Genomic DNA, 23,044 nt, shown 5'->3' with positions numbered 1-23,044 from the left:
AAATGAAACATCATCATTCTGTTTGTTTGTTTGTGTGTTGACCAAATACATACATACACACATATGGTTTAATCCTGTGTTTATTCTGTTTGTTTGTCTGTCTGATTCTCTTTTTTTTTTTTTGTTGCCAATCGACATTTAAACATGGTGAATAGTGAGAAAACAGCAAAACAGAATGTTTTTTTTATGATTCTTGTTTGACCAAAGTCAAAAATGATGGCAATAATAATAAAAAAAATAAAAAATAAAAAAATAAAATTCGTTTGCGTTGGTGTGTTCACCGGCAAGATTTATTATCATCCAAAACGGCAACAACAACAACAACGACAACAACAACAAAAACGACAGAGTATTATAAATATTTCCACTTTTTCGTTGTCAAAACAACAACAGATTATTTATCTTGTCGTTGTTGTTGTTGTTGTTGTTGTTGTTGTTGTTGTTTGCTCAATTCATTCACATTAACGTTTTTTTTTATTACAATTTTGTCAAATTAAAATATTTTTTTTTCATTGTTAAGAAAATCAAAAAATGATGACAAAATTGAATATACAACAAACGACAGAATATACCTTGGTATAAGTTGTGCAACATTATCCATTGAATCCGATGCTTGTGGATTACCGGATAGAAATGATCGCCGATGTAATGGTGGTACATCACCATATATATGAAATGTATTTGTACCAACACCATATTGTACACCACAATATGATGTTGTTGATGATCTTGCCGAATGTATACGAGACATTGTCTGTGATAATGGTGTTTGACCACTTGTTCGATGTTGTTCAGTTGTAATTGTTTTACTAAATGGCCTAAAATTATGATCTAAATCTACAATCACTTGTGTTTGAGCTTTATTATTAGTGGCTGTATTTGTGGCCGTCGCTAATGCTGTTTGTGTTGTTGTTGCTGCTGCTGCTGTTGCTGTTGTTGTTGTTGTTGTATTTGATGATAAAAATGGTCCACGTTCTGACGACGATCGTCGTCGATCCATTTGATTGGATGGAGGATTTGAACCACTTCGTAAACGAAAAAACCATAAATTTGACATTGACAATAATAATGATAATTTTTTGGCAGAAACAAAAAATAGAAAAAAAATGAAGGTGATGAAACGAAAAAAAAAAATTATGCTACACACACACATCCAACACAAAAACAAAAATGATGATCAAAAAAAAAATTATCGGAAAAATTCTGGACGATCAAGAATCTCAAGAATCATTCCGCACACTCACACACACACACACACACAAATGAATCGTGATTGAAAAATTTTTCAAAAAAATTTTTTTTTTCTATCACGGCAAATAAATACAAATTGCCTCAAGTATTTGTTGTTGAAATAAAGTTGACTTTTGCTGGCTGTTGTTATTGTTAACGGTTAAAATTATTATAATTGAAATGTAGAATAAAAAACAAACAAACTTGTGCATTGGAAAATCGATGGAAAAAAAGTTAATTTTTCAATCAAAATTCGGTTTTTTCTCATCCATTCATTAATTCGCTAAGTTCAAGTATCATTATTGTTTGTTTGTTTGTTTGTTGTTTTTTTCGATCGAAAAATTACGAAATGAGAAACCAGCAGCAACAGCAACAACAACGAAAAAAAAGAGTTGATCAGAAAAAAATAAATAAACAGAATTTAATGAGAAAATCTGATTAATTGAATCTTATTGCTGTTTTGATCATCTTAATCATTCATTCATCATCGCGACAATGATGAAGTTGAATAATGAATCAATTCATTTCCTTTGTTCATATATGATGATAATAAAACAATAGAATTTGTGCATCAGTTTATCAGCCTATTCACAAATTCATTGATGACAAAAATTCCAAATTCAATCAAATTGATTTGATACACACACACGCAAACAAAACTAACAGTTGATCGATTCTGGATGGTAGATGGATTGAAATTTGCTTTAATTTCGCCTTGATTTATCTCTTGCTCAAATATCACACATGTATTCAATTTAAATCACATTTTTATTCATCACAATTGGTTTTAATTTTCAAAAAAAAAAAATTATCGATCACCATGCAAACGAAAAAAAAACTTTTATCAATCAATAAAATTGAAAATTATTTTCAAAATTCAATAAAAAGTCGAATTTTCATATTGCCAACGTTGTGAACCGGTTTATTGATCGGATGAAAAAAAAACATCACCATTGAAAATGATCAAAATTTATTATTCTGAAACAGGAACAAAAAAAAATGATGATCATCATCATCATCTTTTAAATATATCGATCGATCAATCATAACCACAAGAAAAAAAAGAAATAATAATAACAGTAAACAGAAGTAGATTCTTTCATCAACAGAATAACAATGTAGAATCGGAGAATAGAATAAAGGAAAGAAAAAAAAATTCCATCAATAATCATATAGTATCCATCACACAAACATAGTGGGATTGATTTGATTTTTTTTTCTATTTAAGAATGGATGAAACATCCAAAACACACACACAAACACAAACACAGACACACAGACACACACACACACATTTCACATTTGTCAGAAATCGAATGAACTGAAAAAAATCACATATCATCAACATCATAATAATCATCATAGAATGGTAGAGAAAGAAAAAAAAATCTAACTTTCACACCGAAACAGCGCAGACGATATATATTCGGGTATAATAATAATAATAAATATAACCGTATATAATATAATGCATGTAATGCGTGTGTGTGTGTGTGTGTCTGTCTAGTATGATTCGATTCCATTACAGAATCATTCCCCATCATCATCATCATCATCAACATTCGATTTCAATTCGTTGATTCTTGTCCATTCTTTTTCTTCTTCTTCTTCTTCCTATTTCCAGTACCTTTACGCTTGCGGTATTTATTTCTATTGCGCAAAATCCAAGGAAGATCCAAAGAAAAAAAAACCAGAAGAAAATCCTTTCATTAAAATAATATGTTTTTATTCGCCATGATGATGATAGACAACCATCATCATCATCAAAACGAAATTATCATTATTACACATAACAACGACAACAACAACAACAATGGCGAGAGAAAAATGAATAATGAAGAAATGAAAATGTGAAAGAGTTACAATTTTATTCATTCTTATCCAGATTTTTTTTTTTTAAAGGAAAAAAAATGAAAAACTTTTTTTCTTTCAGTTCGCTATAATAATAATAAGCTTATTATATGTTTAAAATGTAATTAATACTTTTTTTTTGCTGTGATTGGTGTATGATGATGATGACGAACTGACAAACTGACGAACTAACTCATGATTCATTCAATCATTCATGAATATCCGGATGATGATGTAAATGAATGATGTTTTTTTACTTTGGATTTTCATTTTTTTCCACTGTTTTTTTTCACTTTTCATTTACAGACGATTATTATTATTGTCATTATTAGCCAACTTTTGTGGAGACAAAAAAAAAATTCTGTACAAATTAATTTTGAAGAGAAAAAGCAAGAATAAGATTCTAGTGATTCTATAGATTAATTTCCCAGATGATGATGATAATGAGAACTTATTACTTTAATGGCTAAATCGGTTGTATAACGAACTAAAAAAAAAAAAAAAAATCTCTACAGGGAATTCAAGAATTATTCTATGGCCAGAAGTAACCCAAAAAAATTGATGGATTTTGAAAAAGATCTATTGTTGTTGTTGAACACATGGACCAAAAAAAAACAAACAAAAAAAAAATTAGCTGGCTATAATTTCAAAGTTTTTTTTTCAACATACATCTCCACCATCTTCAATAAAGTAACCAGATTTTTTCATTTTCAATGTTTCAAAAAAAAAAAAAAAAAATAAAATAAAATAAAATAATGATGATAGAAAGGATAGATTATCACCATTTTATTATTATTATCATTATTATGAACAGGAAGACATAGAGATTTATCTCGTTATCAGTATTGGTAATTTTATTAATTTTTTTTCTTTTACTTTCACTTGGATTATATAATGTGATTTCAATCGATAACAATGAATCAATCGATTCTATAGCGATTCTAAACACGAATACACACACAGACACACAGACAATCGAATGTGAAGAAGACCATTTGTACGGCATAAAATATTTTCACAATCATAGAATCCATCTATAGTATGTTTTTGAATGAATTTTAAAATCAAAAAAAAAAAAAGAAATATGAATTTTGAATGAATGAATAAATGATAAACAAAATAACTCTGGTTGATTCTCAATTTACGAAGAAAAAAAAATGAAAAAAATTCTTCTTGATGTGACAATCATCATCATATTCATAACAAATATCAGTTAGTCGTTAGTCGTTTCGACATCGATGAATACATTTTTTAATAATAAATTATTAAAAAATGAAATGTGAATTCAAATTTTTGTGTTGGAACAAAATTCTTAAAACATTTCTCCTTTTGTAGTGAAATTAAAAAAACCGAAATTGACTGCCATCTAGTGTTGAGAAATTTGAATCATTTTATCATATAAGTGTTTGTAATTAATCCACGAATAATTGGATTTGAAACGAAACAAAACAAAACAAAAAAAAAATGTTTATCTTGATCAAAACTAGATAGCAGTGTAGTAATAATTGATAGGAATTTTGTTGAGAATAAAAACAAAAATTCTGTCCACAAAACATACGCCTACACACAAGGTGTGTGTGTGTGCGTGTGTACATGTGTTAAGGGTGTAACGCTTTATTGAATTTTTTTTTTCTTCTTCTTCTTCTTTCAATGTGTTTCTTATCAATTGTGTGTATATTTTGAATGTATATGAAAATATGCAGAATATATTGTTAAGAACCGGAAAAAAAATTCAATAACAATTCAGCAATAGAGTAAAAAAAAACAACAACAAAATTCTTGAAAGAATTTCATTCTTGGTACAATTTCATAAAGGTAATAACAATATACAATACAAGTATATATATTGATTCATAATTCAATTTTGTAGATGAAAAATATGAATGAAGAAGAATGGAATGGAAGATTGGAAGAATTCCATTATCATTTTATATGTGAAAATAATGATTTTTATATTACAACACAAATATATATATGCCACATGTGAAAACAATTTATTTTGTTGTTGTGATTGTTGCCGCAGCTGTAGTGGCAATGGAATTTATTCATTCATCATCGATTGATAGATTGATAGATAGATAGATGGATAGATATTGAAATCTTGAACGTTGATATTTTCCATTTTTTTTTTATTTATTTGTTTATTAACAGAGAAAAAAAATTTGGTTATTATTCTGTAGAGCTTTGGAAAAATTTGCATATAAAAAGCATGAAAATTTTGGAATCGGAAAAAAACTTGATATTTTTTTTTTAGAAATTTTCGAAACTTTTTTTTTCTTTTTTTTTTGCCTTCACTCCATTCATCCATCGGCTCATAATAAGGAATGGTGAGAATATGGAACAACTTGGAACAAATGAAGACAAAGAATTTTTTTCCATTTTTCATCAGATTTCAGAATACCGAAAAAAAAAAAAAAGTGAACAAAGAATCATCGTGAAGGAATGCATGAATGTCCATTTTTCTCAATAAAACTTGACACATATGAAAATGTTTTTTTTCGTTACACTTGAGATTACAAAAACAAAAAAAAAAACCAAAATAAAAGTAAACTGTAATACACTCATACATAAGGGTCCCAATTTTTTTCACCCAGAAATAAAATATTTGGTTCTTGTTGTGTATTAAGTCATCATCAACATCATCATGATCAATCGATAAAGAAATGGAATATAAATCCATCCATTTATTCAATGGAATTACAACAAAATGGAAAAAGAATTTTGTAGAATTTTGTTTGTTTTTTTTTGTACAAAACTTGTTCTTTTTTTTCATATATTTTGAAAAATGAAATGATTCTTGAATAGCTTTTTCTTAATGAGAATTGTTTTATTTTATTTTTTTTTACATTTACATTTGAATTTTTTTTTATTCAAATGGAATTTCGTGGAAAAACGAAATAAAACAAAAAAAAATTCATTCGTTCAATTCATTTCAATGGATTCACTGTTGTTGGTAACAAACAAATGGCAAACAAGCAAAAGCAAAATGTTTTTAAACCATTCTGTTTTTTTTGTATGTTTTCCATTTGTTTGTTTGTCTTTTGTCTATTTCCGGGTTAAATATCATTATCATCGTCATCATATTACCATCAACTTTATCACCCACGCAAAGTGGATTCAATATGAATTTTCGATGAAAAATTTTTGCTTGTTATTTTTTTTCAGTCGTTGTTGATAACCATGATGATGATGATGATAATGATGGTCCAGGTAACACTATGACAATAATCAACATTTTTTTTGGTTATCGTGGGCGTTTGCGGTTTGTTTGTTACTTTTTTAGTCAAAAAAAATGAATGGAAAAATTCTTTTCCCGAATAAAATTCTTTTTGTTGTTGTTGTTCACTAGTGATCATCATCATCATCATTTTTACCCGAAAAAAAAACAGAAACAACAACAAAAAGGCTCATCCAGAATGAATTATCATTATTATAAATGAATAAAAATGGCAAAATATGAAAAAAATGGCAAAACAGCAACAACAACAACAACAACAAAGGTTTTGAACTTGTGGGGAAAAAAAATTTATTATTATCATAATCATTCTTATGCGTTTTCTAAATCCACTTGGGAAAATGTATGCCGTGTGTGTGTGTGTGTTTACAATAGCAAAAACAACAACAACAACAACAATAAAAAAAAACAGCGACACAGCCAAATGAATGGAATAAAAATAAATAAATATAATGACATTTAACGTGTACAATACTGAAAAAAAGAAACTAGAGAATATGGTATTCTTGAAATGAAGGGAAAAAACCAAATATTTCTTCTTGTAGCTAATCATAGATTCTTTTCTTTTCTTTTTTTGGATTGTGTGTGTGTGTGCGTAAAAGTGAATAAAAAAAAACCAAGAATTTTTTATTTCATTCTCATGAAATCGATTGTTTTTTTTTCGTTTGTTTGTTTTTGAGTGAGTGAGTGAATAAAAATTCTTCGTAAATATAGAAAAAAAAGTAACCAACCAACCAAACACCAACAACGGCAACAACGGATCATCATCATCATTATTGAAGAAGTTGAAGAGAGAAAAACGATATTATTGCCAGAATCAATTGATCGAATATCGATATCGTATTCTGAATACAAAATTGAAAAACATTGATAAATTCTTATATGTATCAATGTTTTTTTTTTTTTTTTTTTTGATAATTTATGAATTGTGAATCCAGAATTTTTTTTTCTCAGTGGAGATTATAAAATTGTAAAATGGAATTCTGAGTATAGCGAAAAACAAAACAAGAAAACAATCAATCGATTGATCGATCCCAACACCACCACCACCACCACCCCCTCTCGTTCAAACACGCACACAAACACACATCAATATTTAATGTAAACTAAATAAAAGTTTCAAAATTTTCTTTTCAAAACAAAACAAAAAAATTCCCAATAAAACCTAAAAAAAAACAGATAAACTTTTTCCAGCAATGGCAACAACAATCATTGTGCCTATGGGCTGTATGGGTCATGTTCATTGAAAAAAAAATTTCATTATTTGCTAGATCAAGAAATTAAAATTGAAAAACTTTTTTTGTCTTCTTCTTGATTTGAAAGTTACAAAATGAACAAGAAAAAAAAATTAATGAAAATCCAACGATAATGTTCAATGCGGCTGGTGTGAAAAAAAATAAATGAATAAAATAGAATACAACACATGATGGCTACTACATTCAAATACCAAACGGTCAAAAAACAACAACAACAAAAAAATGGACCAGAAACAAAAAAAAAATTCATTAAAAATAACATCAGATGATTATATATTACACTGAAAAAATAAGAACGAAAGAAAAAAAATGACCATCACATTAAATGAATGAATGAATAAATAATCGTCATGAAAATGTTAATAAATGGAATCATTACATACATAACGAACACCATACAAAAACCATTATCATCATCATCATCATCATCATTTTTATTAACCAGAGAAATGGATTGACAAATATTTGTTATATGGACCATGTCATCATCATCATTGTGGCCATTTCTTTACCATTTTTATTTTACTATTGTGAGAACCATTGTGGATAAGTGAAAAAAATAACAAAAAAAAACGACGACAACAACAACAACAACAACATTGACAATGGCCAATGAAAATGAATAGAAATGATGATGATGTTTACTTATACACAATTCTATTGTAGTTCTGTTGTTGTTGTTGTTGTTGTTATAGTCGCTTGTGGCTATCCGTGTTTCATTTCAACAACAACAAAAGAATCGATAACCTCAATAATTCAATGACTATAACACACACACACACAGAGATAAACATCATCATTGTTATTCTTTTTTTTTCTTTCTTTTCGGGTTAAACACAAATCATTCATTTATGGTATACAATAAAAATAACATAATGGAAATGAAATGAAAAAGAAAACAGTTACCAATTGTGTTTCATATCATTTGATCATCGATTGATTATAATCGATATATATATATGTATTATCGTGATCAATTTATCGATTATGAATTGTGTTGCCATTATACAGAATTTTTGGATAAAAATTCCCATTATGAATATAATAATTCAATATATAAAACATATGATATTCAAATGTGATGTTTGAATTATCATTTTTATTGTGATCAAATGATTACCGGAACAATCAATCATTCATCATTTTTGACAAAAAAAAATGATGAATGATCCAATGTAGTAGAAAAATAATGATCCAAAAGAATTTTATCACATTACATGATTATTATTATTATCATCATGATGAATTTTAATCGATGATCATCATTGTTTCATCATCATAATAATTGATAATGAAACACTGATTTTACTCACAAACTTCTTTTTTTTGTTGAATAATGATTTAATTAACACACAGATCATCAATCGAGTAATAAAAAGTCAAATCAATCAATCAATAAAAAAAACAACAACAGAATCATTCTAGTGTGTTTACATTGTTTGATATTTGAAAATGAATGAATAATCCAACCGATTGCATTCTTCTTCTTCATTTCGGTTTTGTTTACCATTCATCCATTTTTATTTTTCTGTTAATCATAAAACAAAAAGAAATTTTACGAGCCGTAATTTTTGTTTCCAATGATGATTTGTTCATTCATTCATTCATTATATTAATAGGAGCAACAAAAAAAAACGACCAACTTAAAAGCTGTCAATGTTTATTCTATCTCGACATTTTGTGTTGTTTTTTTTGTTGTTGTTGTTGTCGTTGTCTATTTGATTTTCAGTTTTGTTTTTTTTTCGATACTCACAACAAACAATCTCTTTCTGAACATCATAAAATGAATTTTTTTTTGTTTTTGTTTTTTATTATCATTATTATAATGATGATGATGATGATGATGATGGTGAAAGAATGGCAAACAGAATATTCTGTTTGCCATTGGATGCGCTGCTTTTCGGTACTGTAACATTCAATGGAACATGATATTCATCATCAGATGAAAATTGTCTACCACGAAATGAAATGAAATGGAATTTGAAACTTTTCAAACACTAATAAATTGAATTGAATTTATTCATTTTTGCAATCATCGTAATGTCCAAACGAGTGAGTGAAAAATTGAATTGAATCAAAATGTTAAAAATCCAACAAGAAAAACATTGTTTTTGGTTAATTCCAAGCAAAAAAAAAAAAAAATTCAAATTCGGTAGAAAAAAAACGACAACGACAAACTTGATCCAAAAAGAATTGAAAGATGAGAAAAAATAGTTTGAAGAATCAGCAAATTAAATTTGAGTGTGTGTGTGTGTGTGTGTGTGTGTGTGTTGTTTGTAGGTGTGTGTAGGCGTATGTTTGGTTTTGTTTTGTTGTTTTTTTTTGGCCAACACAAACACTCACTTGTTTGAACTTTTTTTCAGGCTACTTTTACTTCCACATATACATGTTTGTCCGTTGTCCATTTTTTTTGTTTACACAGTGGATTTTTTTTTTTTTTTTTGGTTTGGTTTGGTTTTTTTTTGCCCAAACAGCATCATTATTATTCCATAGTTTAGTTCCATCCACTATTTTTTTTTCAATTCATCTTTTCAGTCTGTTGATGATGATGATGATGATTATTCGTCTGGAATGTGGCACAAAATTTTTTTTTTTTTTTTTGAAAAAAAACTTGAACTTGTTAAACAATCCATGAATGAACAATTCAGATATTCTATGTGTGTGTGTGTATATAGTGTTTTGATGTTCATGAATATGTATAGAAATAAATAAAATGGCTGAGTATGAGTCTTGTTCAGCTAGGTAGAAATAGTCGATTAAAAATGCAAGTTTTTAAGATTATAATCAGAAAATTCATTTCCGTACAGAAAAACAGAAATAAAAACTTTTACAATAAAAATATCAATTTCTGTTCACTGAATTGAATCGAAATGAAATGTACCGAATACGTTGTTTGTTTGTTTTTTTTGTGTTTTAAAACTTGAAAAATCAAAAAGAAAACGAAAGAAAAAAAAAGTTTTACAATCATTATGCATTGAAAATAGACGAAAAGGGATGGAAAAAGACGCATACAAGTTTCCATTTTAATGGAATATGATGATTCAGAATAAAGATTTTGAAAATCAAATTTTTTTTTTTATTTTACTGTCTTGAATATATTCGATTTTGATGTTGTGTTGTTGAATAATATTGAGAAAAGGGAAAAACGGGGAAGGGAAAAAAAATCTTTTATGATAATCATATGTGATTTTTTCCCCTATCTCTTGGGTAATCAATTATGTATGTAATAGTTGTCAACCGGAAATGAAATAATAAAGTTATGATTTGGCTGTTTGAATAAAAAAAAAAATGATAATGATGAAAATAATGAAAGAAAGGCAAATTAATTGCCCACTGTGTGTGTGTGTGCGGGTGTGTGTGTGTGTGTGTGGGTGTGTGCGCGCGTGGGTCTTAACGAAAATCCTAAAAATCTGTATGAGAGTTAATTTGGAAAAATAAAAGCACATCTGATGATCATCATCAAAGTCGAAGTATCTCTCAAATTCAGTAGTTTAGTGTATTAACAGACAGGCAGCATAAAAAAAATTGGCATTAAAAAATCCATTAGTTGAATGATGACGATGATGTATGTGTGTTGTGAATGAAATATTGTTAACACCATTATTCTGGTGGAACAAAAACAAAAAAAAACAAAAACAAAAATCTGATAAACCAAATTAGAATTATGATAATTGAAAGATTTTTCCTCTTGTTCCTCACAAATGATAAACGTTGGTTTTTCAGTGTGCTTGTGATTTTTGTTTGATTAGAACAAAAGTGAAAAAAAAATTCCATAGATGATGACAATGTTGAATGTCGTCAATTATTGGATTTTCTTTTCTTTTCTTTTCTCTCTCTCTCTCTCTCTCTCTCTCTCCCAAAACAAAACCAAAGCTAAAACCACATAATCGATCATGCATTTTGAAGGTTTTTGAAGCTTTCAAAAGACGAAAAAAAAACAATAGAATTTGCAATAAGAATGCGAAACTGCTGTGAGAAAATGGATGATTTTTTGTGGTTCAAATGTCAATGATTTCAGAGACAAAGAGAGAGAGAGAGAAATGATAAATTCGTCCGCACATATTTTTTTTCCTTTTTCAATATTTGAAATGAATAAGAAAATTGTAAGAAAAACACGATTCTGTCCCCAAATGGTCGATACCGGAAAAAAAAGTGCAAAGACATACATGAACTCACACAAACAGACAGACAGACACACACACACACACATACACAGGAATTTTATTTCGTTAGAATTCATTATTCAGAAAACTTTTCAACCATAAACAAACTGAATTCATTTGAACACATTTTTTTTCTCTATACTGGAAATGAAAATTTATCTTTTATTTTTCTCCCGTTCTCTCTCTCTTTTTCTTTTTCTTTTTCTTTTTTATTTCGGATTAAATTAGAAAAATTCAGAATCGAGTGATTTTTTTTTTTTGCTTGCATGCCATTCCATTTCATTTCGGCAACGTTATTGTTGTAATCAATAACCTGAAATCAAATGAATGATAATAGTGGCCGCAATGAAATAGTGCAACGAAAAAAAAAAAACATGCATATCCATAATTTACATATATATATCAAGCTCATGTTATGAGAAAGTGAAAAAAAAATATTACAGCCAAACACGAACAACGAATTTCTACGGGTTTTTTTGTTTGCTTTGAATTCTTTTATTCTATTACGAATTTCGTTCATCTGTCATCAAGATTTATTTAGCCTCTAATTATGATTGCCGTTAATTTGCTTTTTCTGTTCAAAAAAAAAAATCAGAAAAAGAAAGAATTCTGAGTACTACCATGCAGCCAATTTGTTAGTTATATTGTAAAGATGAGTTTTTTTTTATTTCTTTCTTTCTTTCTTTAGGCCATGTTGATGATGATGATGATGATGAAAAGATGTTTTTGGATTCTAGTGTCTGTATTCATTGAAAAATTCCAATTAAAACTTGACCTAAACTATAGTACAAAATGGAAAAATTCATCTAATGATGGGATCAAGTAAAAAAAAACGAAAAAAGACGAAGAGGAGAAGAAATTACCATCAAATTCTCTACCCTCACTTTCTGGTTATCAACAGACAAACCAAAAAAAAAAAAAAAAAAAAAAAAAAAAACACACACACGCACACACTGGTCATTTTGCACCATTATACCGGAGAGAAATAAAAACGTTAAAGATAAATGGAACGAAAAAAAAGGAAATTTTTTTTTCATTTTTTTTCACGATAACCGATTTCACAATAGAATTAGAAACAACAACAACAACATGGTCATCATTATCTCTATATGGATTCTATTTCTTTTTTTTTCTTGGTTGGTCAGTTAGATTCTTGGCTGTCAATGACAATCATTCGTGCGTGTGTGAAAAGAAAAGAAGATTCGTTTTATTTTATTTTTTTTTCATAATAACTTTATTTCCTGTTGTTTTTGTCGGTCTGTTTTGTTTTGTTATACGATTCTAAAAAGTTTTTTTTTGTTTTTGTTCATGTTTTGCTTTGATTTGATTTTTTTTTGTTGTTTTTTCATTTCATCACCCTGTTTACTTTATTTTCCGTTTTTTTTCCACTGTGTTCGTGTGGAAATGAAATGATTTTTTCCGTAAATAAAATGGCTGAATAAATATTTTTTTTTTTTGGATCGCAAGAGAGCAAGAATAAAAAGCACTGGAATCATATATAATTAATAGATAGATGGATAAATGAAATGAGCAACTAAAAAAAAACTGAGCATTTTTTTCTGGTTGGAACACAAAGCAAAATGATACTGTATACGTGAGAAAAATAATCTAATTGAATGAATGTCAATGATGATGATGATGATGATGATGATGATTGAGTTTGAAACGAAATTGAAACGAAATTTACCATTTTTTCGGTTGTTTGATTTTTATCGACAATTTTGACAATCATTGACCAATAGTGTAAGATTATCAGATGTTTTCATTTTCATTTTCATTTTTTTGTGTGTGTGTGTTACCAAAAAAAAGAAAAACCAAACATTGCAAGCACAGAATAATTGTTCGTTTCGTTTTTCAATTCGGATGGATATCATTTTTCTTTACTTATTTTCATTTTTGGTCAAGTTTTTTTTAAGAATTCTAGAGAATTTATCATCATCATCGCCATCACTGCAACAAACAAAACAAAAAAGTTTTGAAAAAGGAGAAAAAAAAACACTGAATTTAATAAACCGGAACCATAATAAACATGATTAAAATGTCCAATGTGTGTGTGTGTGTGTGTGTGTGTGTGTGTGTGTGGACGACCATCCACTTGGTGTTAGTGTTTTCAGAGCTGTCAAATAAATATGACAACAATCGACATTTATTTTTTTTTTTTTTTTGGTTCAATCTTGACTTTTATTTTCCTTTATTCGAATAAATTGGAAATTTTTTTTTCATCCTTCTTTTACTTATCTAGAATCTTAAAGAATCAACTTTTGAAAAAAGAAAATAAGAAACACACACACACACGCACACACACGTTTGTTTCCCACATTCCAGAATCCAGTGAATAGATTATGGGAAATCACAAGATTCAATGTGATGATTATGAGTGTTGCTGGTTGTTTTTTTTTCATTTTCATCATCATCATCATCATTTTCGTTGTCTGTGGATTATTGGAATTTTGATTTTTCAATTTGACCGGGGCAAAAAAAAAAATTTTTTTTTTCAGGAAATTTTCTTTCTGGTTTTTTACTCTCTTCTGGGAAATGAAAGGATTTCGACGACGACGACGAGAACAAAAATTATTCAAATTCTTCTCTTTTTTTTTATTCACAACTTTTGAAAGTTTTTTTTTCTCGGAAATCATTCCATTTCCTGTTTCAAACATACAATATTCTTTGTTTGTCAAATGATGAAATTTTCGGTCAATTTAACAAACTATAAAGTTGTTGTTGTTGTTTTTGTTATTGTTTTTTGTTTCGTTTTGCTTTCGTTAAAAAAACAAAACGAAACAAAAACAAAACAATTCAATCGGCCATATAGGAATGACAATTTTCTAGCCATCAGATTTTCAATATGAATACAAGAGCCAGAGAAAAAAAATTTGAAAATGAAAACAAAAGAAAACGGATAATGGTGATTCGATTGAATTACCGAGTGGAAACATACGAAAATTTTTGCTGCTTTAATGAATACAATATATGGTTTTTTGTTTCTGGTTCCAATGGGGCCACATTTATTGCAAACAACATCATCATCATGATGAACATCCAGCCACATTTGTTTGGAGCAGCCACATTTTATTTTCTGGTTCCATTGTTTTATTTTCAATGATTTTTATATAAAATGATGAATGTACAGGAGGGAGCTGGTTCATTTTTCTGGTTGATCAATTTGTTATTTATTTATTTTTTTTTTTTTTTTGGTTTCGTTCACTTTCAAATTCATAATCAAACATTATTTCATATTTTGAATTTTTTTTTTCGGTGCGGGTGTGCATACAAAAAAAAATTCTGTCGAAAAGAATAATTCAGGGAGAAATTAATAAATTCTTCACTCACCAAAAAAGAGTTCAAAAATAAAACCATCAAAAACAGGATGTTCGACATAGTTTAAATCAGGAAATCAAGAAATCGTTATGAAATTCATTTTATCTGTGAATTTTTTTTTCACCCTATATAATGGGTTTGTGTATATGTTTTCCAAACATTTCAATGTATCGATGAAAATCATGAAATTTAGATTTGTAATCCATTGGAAAAATTTGTGAACAAAAAAAAAAAAAAAAAATTTTTGTTCATCATCATCGTTGTCCACATATCAAAGCAAGATAATTATCTCATGATATAATAGGATTATATTGGCAAAAAAAAAAAAATTTTTTTTTTTCACAACACATTATCATCATGATCAATTGATCGATCGATCGATTGATCGAACAAACAATCAATCAATATGAATTTGAACAAGTAGGACAACAACAACAAAAAAAGTAAACAAATCCGGATCTCATTTCAGTATAAAACACACAGACATACACGCACACGAACACACACACACACACAATGTGAATAATGATAATCAGATCAATAAAAGGTCACGTATTGGTGTAATTTATCGATAAATAATTTGTAATTAAACGACAACTTGAACTGATAAAAAAACGAGAAAGAATGAAAAAACAAACATACACACAGAGAGAGAGAGAAATATCTAAATCAAAAGAAAAATTACCCGCAAGACTTTTTATTTGGACCACTTGAATCATGATTCACGATACGATTGTCTCTTTGTTTCGATCAAAAAATGTTTGTAACAGTAGCAAGAGAAAAAAAAATGAGAAATCTTTCCAGGAAAAAAATTCATTGAAATGGAAGAAAAATGAATTTTTTTTTTGCAGAAAAAAAACCCATCATTATGTGCCTGAAGCATTTGAATGCTTATGAAAAAAAAATGATGAAAAAGAAAAAAATTCCTTGGATGAAAAATACTTGGAAAATTTTTCAAATAATTTTCTGGATCATTGTTTTTCGATTTGAACAATTGTTGATGATGATGATCATTATTAATAATAATAATGATCATCATCATCATTTTTAATCATAATTATTCTGGGTAATCAACTTTTGTTTCGTTCATCTGATGAAAATGAACAAAACAAAATTGAAATGAGGAACGTTTTCTATGAATTTTTTTGTTGTTGTTGTTGTCGTTGATTGTTCACGCTGAGAATCATTTTGAAAGAATAAAAATGGAAATCAGAATGGAAACAATCAAAGAAATGTTCACATTTTTATTGTTTTTTGGTTGCAAATTTTTGGAAACAAATAATGAAAACATTTGGTGCAAATGTAAATGCAAATGATGATGATTAGTCAATTTTTTTTATTGCAACAAAATTCAGGTTTCATGTTTGTTACATGGAAACAACCAGAAAAAAAACATTATAACAAATTGGTTGGATGATTACCATTTTCATATTCCGGTCATTGATGTGGCCCATTATTCATTCAAATCAAGAAAATGGTCAACGACAATTATCATAAATAAATGAATGAAGCGAACACTCAAACAACAACAACAAAAAAACCATAAACATTTAAAGTTTGAGTGGTTTTTGGTCACTTCAATATATTTATTTTTTTTATTGTTATTCTAAACACACACACAAAAAAAACATTTATGTAAAACAACAACAAATCAAAAAAAAAAAAAAAAAAAAAAAGAATCGTGATTTATGTCTTATTTTGATTTTGTGACTGAAAATCATTATCATTATTACAAAAACACAAACAAACATACCTTTCACCATCATCGATATATGTATTATAAGTATCGGTAGTTGCACCCATTAATAATTCTCTAAAACGATATCTAGGTGGTAATGGTGAACCAAGTAAAGGATTGTTGTTGTTGTTGTTGTTGTTCTGGTTGGTCGATGTTGTTGATGGCTGTTGTTGTGTTGTTGTTTGTACAGCTGATGGTGATAATGGTGGTACCATTGTTATCATTGACATTGGTGCTAGTGGTGGTGGCGGTGGTGGTGGTGTTAGTGATGATGGGTGTACACAAGGTGTTATCAGTGGCGATGGATCGCTACTGCTACTGCTGTTTCTGCTGCTACCGCTGTTGCTTGATAAAAACATTTTCATTCATTTATAAAGGTGATTCGTCTTTTTTTTTTTTATCTCGTTGTTTGTTTGTTGTTGTTGTTGTTGTTGTTGTGATTAATGTTGTTGTTGTTGTTGTAGTTGTAATGGAAAATTTATTATTTTTTCATTCAAATAAATCACGTATGAAAACAATGACAAACAAACAAACAAGTAGATACGAACAAAAACTGGACACATGAATTCACTTTATATTATTCTGTGCACAACAACAACAACAACAACAACAACAATAAACAATTGATCATGACAGCGGTAATATGGAAAAAAAATCTGGTTGTAGTGCAACAATCCGGAAAAAAACAATATTCGTTTTACAATTAAAACAATGCTAATGATGATGATGTGATGAAACAAAATGGGAGAAAAACAGGAAAAAAGTGAAAATAAAAATAAAATTAATTAATTTCTACACATATATACAGTCAATATGTTGATTATAAATAGTTGAAGATGTTTCAGTTAAAGTGACTGGATGACTGTGATAATCAACCATTCATCATATAGGTATGTGTCGATATATATAGCTGTTGGTCTTGGAGTAATTTTTTTGTTTTTCATCTGTTTGTTCATAAGAATTGAACAGAACGACAACGACAACGACGACGACAAAAAAAAACAAAGTGGATTTGTATGATCCACAAAGTAAACATTGTGATCCACATTGATGATGATGAAAAATGCTGTGTTTTATGTTTTTTTTTTTCACTGTACTCGGCCAAAAATAAATATCACGTGAAATTTTTGCAAATTTTTTTTGTTCTTGTTTTGGCAATAATAAAAAACAAGACAAAAAAAAAACATTTCTTTTGTTTGACATTTCTGGCAACCGATACATTCCATTTAGGTTGTTGTTGTTGTTGTCGTCGTTGTTGTTGTTCCTGGATCATTGTATGAAAAAAAATGATAATGATGATGATCATCATGCGTAGGTTTTCACTGCATGTGGTCGTATAATTTTATATATAAATTATTTATTATCAACTGAAAATCATCATTTTTTTCCAATCTATATCTATTCAATATATTCAACTAACAAAAGAAAGATTTTCCAAATAAAAAAAAAGAAAAAAAAAACAAAGAAAGAAATACGGCTATTTGACATTTTTTCTTTACTGTTCCAATGGGTTTCATTATTATTCAACTACAACAACAATGATGATGCATGCGCGCACAACGTTAATCATCATTATCATCATCCATAAGTGGAATGAAAAGAAGGAAGATAAAAAAAAACATTTTTGTTCTGTCTGGCCAAAAAAAAAACAATGAAGATCGATAAACGGATTGAATCCAACAACAGAAAAAAAAGAAAGAAATGTCTAAAATCATGTCAAACACCTGGTACACACACACACTGAAAAGAAAAGATTCTGTTCTGTTTTTTTTCTTTCTTAATAATTTAATGTTTTTTGGGGATTTCGTACAATCTATTTCACTGTTATGTTCGTGTATTTTGTTTTTTTTTCGTTTTTGTCATGTTGTCGCCAATTGTAGGCCAAATACACAACACATTAATAGCGATGATGATTTATCACAGGTAAGCCAACTTTTATAGGAGACCAAAACAAGAAAACATTCATTTCCATTATAGAATTGGGTTTGTTTGTTTGTTTGTTTGTTTCCATTAACCATATATGGTTTAACTACAATTCATTTTTTTCTCTCTCCCAACACACACTCATAAATCTCAACAGCAACAATTTTGATCAATCAAATTGTTGATGAGATTAAATGAAACAGAAAAAGAATTTATTATTGGGCGTAACATTGGCTATTTTGTCCAATGAAAAAAAAATTGTAATAGCCAAAATAGACAAAAAGAAAAAAAAGATTATTGACCCAACCACAACAGTCAAAATGGAATAAAATTCCCCTAAAAAAAAACTAATGATGACATTGAATCATTCACACATGAGACAATCTTTTGACAATTCTTTGAGAATAATGTTTCTTGATTGATAAATTATCAATGATGATTTTTTTTTTAGAAAATGTTAACGAACTTATCATCATCATGATCATTAAGAACATCATTTTTGATCAGAATCTACACTTTGTCAGACTAATATCTAATAATAATAATAAATTGAATTTGAAAAACACACACACACACAACATGACTTGCTGCTTGCAAATGAATCACGCACACACAAACACTCTTGGGACGTTAAATGATGAGAAGCAAAAAAGGAAAAAAAAGTCCATCAAATTTTTTTGTTTCCACCAGAATTTGACTTATTCTGATTGCTGATGTTTTTTTGGAGAGGAAAAAAAACACACACACACACAGCGGGCAAATGTTTTCTTATCCATTTTCACAACATTCAACTATGGATGCTAAAGTAAAGTGAACAGAAAACAAAAAAAAAAAAATTTGAATATTTATTGATAAGGAAAAACGACGACGACGATGATCATCATTATGATGGTGGAAAAATAAAATGAAAACAAACGCACAAATCAAATGCATTTCGTGTGAATCTAGTGAATGAAAAATGTTTTCTCTATCTTTCTCTCTCTTTATGAATCTCTGCTTATTGATTCATGATTCGATTATCAGTTTTTTATGATCATCATTTTATGGATAAAACAGATTGTTGCTGTCCATTTGTTGTTGTTTTTTTCATCATATTGCCATTAGATCAAGAATACAAGAATCTAATGTTTTTGTGGTTTTCAATGGTTAAAAAACAGAAAATTCTCACCATTATTTTAATGAAATTTTCTGCCCAAAAAAAAACAAAAAACAATCCGCAAATCAGACTTTGAATCACATTTTTTTCAGCATTTGTTTTAGCAAATTACTTATTCTTGTTCATTCACATGAACAAATCATCATTTGTGTAATTGTTTTTTTTTCTTTGTTCATGTGTATGCGTGCGTTATTCATGATTCATGAGGTTGTTGCAGCAAAAAATAAAAATAAAGAATCCTGAAGAATACGTGAAAGGGAGAAGAAAAAAAAACCACTTAAACTTTGTTAATTAACAAATCATCATCACCATCATCAATGTAAATGGTAATATTCATTGGATTTCAACAAAAAAAAAAGAAACAAACAGAGTTTTTTTCTGTTTATTCACTTACTTGCTCAATTGATTTTTGTGTTCAGTAAAAAAAAAACACAAAAAAACATCACAATCAATGATGATGATGATGATGACAATTAGCGAGAAAATTGGAAAAACTTTTTTTTCACCATCCATTAATTGTTTGTCACAACTTGTGACGACAATTGAACATGAATTTTTTGTCTCCGTTTGTTTGTTTATTTGTTTTAGAAATAGAAATTTGGATAGATGCACATATTATGAACTTTTCATTTGGACACGATTAAAGTTTCAAATTCGCTGATGATGATTATTCACATATGGATGAATGAACGATGAATACAGCAGCTACGAAATGATAATTGATAATCAATAAGTTGTCATATGATTCAAAATATATTCCAATTAGATGAAAATTTATGGAATTTTTTTCTCTCGTTGCTTTTGTTGTTATCTCGATGTCAAGAACATTGAATGAATGAATGAACGAATGAACGACTTAAATCAAATCAAACTAAAGAAAGAACCGTTGAAACTATTCACAATGAATGAAAAATTTTTTTTTTTTTGATTTTTATGATGTGATATACTTTGTGTGTGTGTGTGTTTGTGTAAGTTGACTGTGCAAGTATCTTTGTCTTTCTATTATATAAAGTCTATGAATGGAATTATTGGTTTACCGTACCCATACACACACACACACACACATACACTTATGAATAGAATTATGGCGCCGGTGCTATGATCACTATACACACACACAAAAAAGGTTCCAAAAAAGCACTACCACTAGGTCCTGTGTGTGTGTGTGTTTGTGTGTGAACGATACCATACCAGTGTCCAAAAAAAAAACAAATCATTCAGGCATGTATTTTTTTTCTCTTCATTTATCCTGTGTGTGTGTATCAAAACATCATTATTATGCTTTTCACTTTATTTTTTTTTTTCATTGATACTAAATCATTCTCAATATTTGATTCATAATAAAGGTATATATAAAAAAAAACTAAAAGTAAACATCAACGATATTGAAGATGTGATGATGATGATCATGATCATCATCATCATTGAAAATATTATCAAATATCAGCTTGTGATATCAAATTTCAAACGTTCATCATTCTGTTTTCTGGTGGAACAAGAAGAAGAAGATGAAGATGAAGAGGAAGAAGAAGAAGAAATGGAAGAAAAACCAAAAAACGATAATTGATTATTGTTAATTTACACACATAAAAATAATTTGACAATTTAAACAATTCCATAAAAATGGTAATGATAATGATAATTTTTGGCTTGATTACCAACTGCTGCCCATTTATCTATCTATCTACCTGGTGTGTGTGTGTGTGTGTGTGTATGATGAAAATTGATTTTTTTATCATCATCGTCATCATTATCGTGATGAAAAAAAAAATTGGTCCAACACTTAATTAGTACACACACACACACACACAGAATGAGTGAATAAGAATTCTATAATTCTGAAAGAAAAAAAAACTTGATCGATTTATTCTACTTTCATTTTTTTTGTCAGTCTCACTAACTTGTTTCAAAGTTGAATATCTTGATGATGAAAACTTTCATTCACATTCACTTCATCACAAGTATGATTGTCAATATTTCATTCATTCATTCATTCACTTTTGTCAATCTACATTATATTATGGATTCAAAGTTGGTGATAACAATTTCAGCAAAAAAAAAATTGGAATTTCCAGCCAAAAAAAAAACTAAACGAAACGAAACGAAACTAATGATGACGAAAATCGATATCACACACACACTTTATTCTTTTGCAAATCAATTCATAACCACCACATCAAATGGCGACACCATTCGACGATGGTGATAATGACCAAATATTTGGTGGTATTTCAACTTGAAAAAAAATAAATCATGATTCATCTATATCCATCACCATCATCGTGAAATTTAATGATAATTTTTTTCCTCTTTTAATCAGATTTTGTTGTTTGTCACACACACACACACATTTTGTTGTTTGCCAAAATCTAATCAACCGAATAATAATTCGATAATGATGATGATGATGATGATGAAGATTTACAGTGCTAATTTCATTATGGCAAAAAAAAAAATTTCTCACGAATGAATGAATTAATTAATAGCAAAAATGAGAGAGTAAATATGTCTACAGAAACAGAAAAACCTAGATCATGTAATACAAGTGAAACTAAACAGAAGACAAACAAAAAAAAATTCATCAAATTCAATCGATTTCATTGGCCACACAGAAACATTGTTATTCAAATATAAATATGAATGATGAATGAATGAATGAATTTTTTTTCTACTTGTTCAGGTTAACTTTCACCAGTTTCATTAATCATCAATAACCAGTAGTAGTAGTAGTGGTAGTAGTTTCAGCTGGTAAAATGAAAATAATTTCAACAATGAAAAAAATAAGTGTTTTTTCAATGAAATTTTTTTTCTTTTACCACTTACACACACACACACACACACACTGAAAAAAAAGAATGAAAAATGATGATTTTCATAAACCACACACACACACACACACACACACACACACACACACACACATTTATCGATCATCAATCAACCATCATCACCATCATCATTATCAATGAATATATTTTGAATTGCAATCGATTGATCATTGCAATCGGAATTGATCGATCAATTTATATTTATTCATCGTCAAACATTCAAATAATAAATACAGTCTCTCTCTCTCTGTATGTGTAAACGAACGTGTGATATAAATAATAAAAACATGTAATTCTCTTGTCATTTTTTTTCGAAATTCACACAAATCAGATCATCAAACTATCA

The 23,044-nt window shown here is 28.4% G+C and overlaps 1 protein-coding gene across 4 annotated transcripts in view; it reads right to left on the bottom strand.

Moving 5' to 3' along the window:
- SLO2 (slowpoke 2) overlaps window positions 1-20,701 on the bottom strand; it is a 44,415-nt gene extending 23,714 nt beyond the window's left edge. For 2 of the 4 annotated variants that reach the window (XM_075729130.1, XM_075729131.1), the window contains exons 1-2: window positions 20,265-20,701; window positions 16,807-17,505 (exon numbers count right to left, since the gene is read on the bottom strand). In XM_075729130.1, coding sequence (XP_075585245.1) covers window positions 16,807-17,156 — 350 coding nt within the window. In that variant the 5' untranslated portion in view covers window positions 17,157-17,505; window positions 20,265-20,701. Of the gene's footprint in view, window positions 1-572; window positions 1,486-16,806; window positions 17,506-20,264 lie in introns of those variants that run through there. The other 2 variants (XM_075729134.1, XM_075729129.1) reach the window with 2 other exon arrangements.
- Between the last annotated feature and the right edge of the window lie 2,343 nt (window positions 20,702-23,044).

This window comes from Dermatophagoides farinae, chromosome 3 (genome assembly GCF_024713945.1).
Source record: "Dermatophagoides farinae isolate YC_2012a chromosome 3, ASM2471394v1, whole genome shotgun sequence".
NCBI classification, from domain to species: domain Eukaryota; kingdom Metazoa; phylum Arthropoda; class Arachnida; order Sarcoptiformes; family Pyroglyphidae; genus Dermatophagoides; species Dermatophagoides farinae.
Note: the sequence above shows the minus strand (reverse complement) of the source record. Positions and strands in the feature narration are given on the sequence as shown.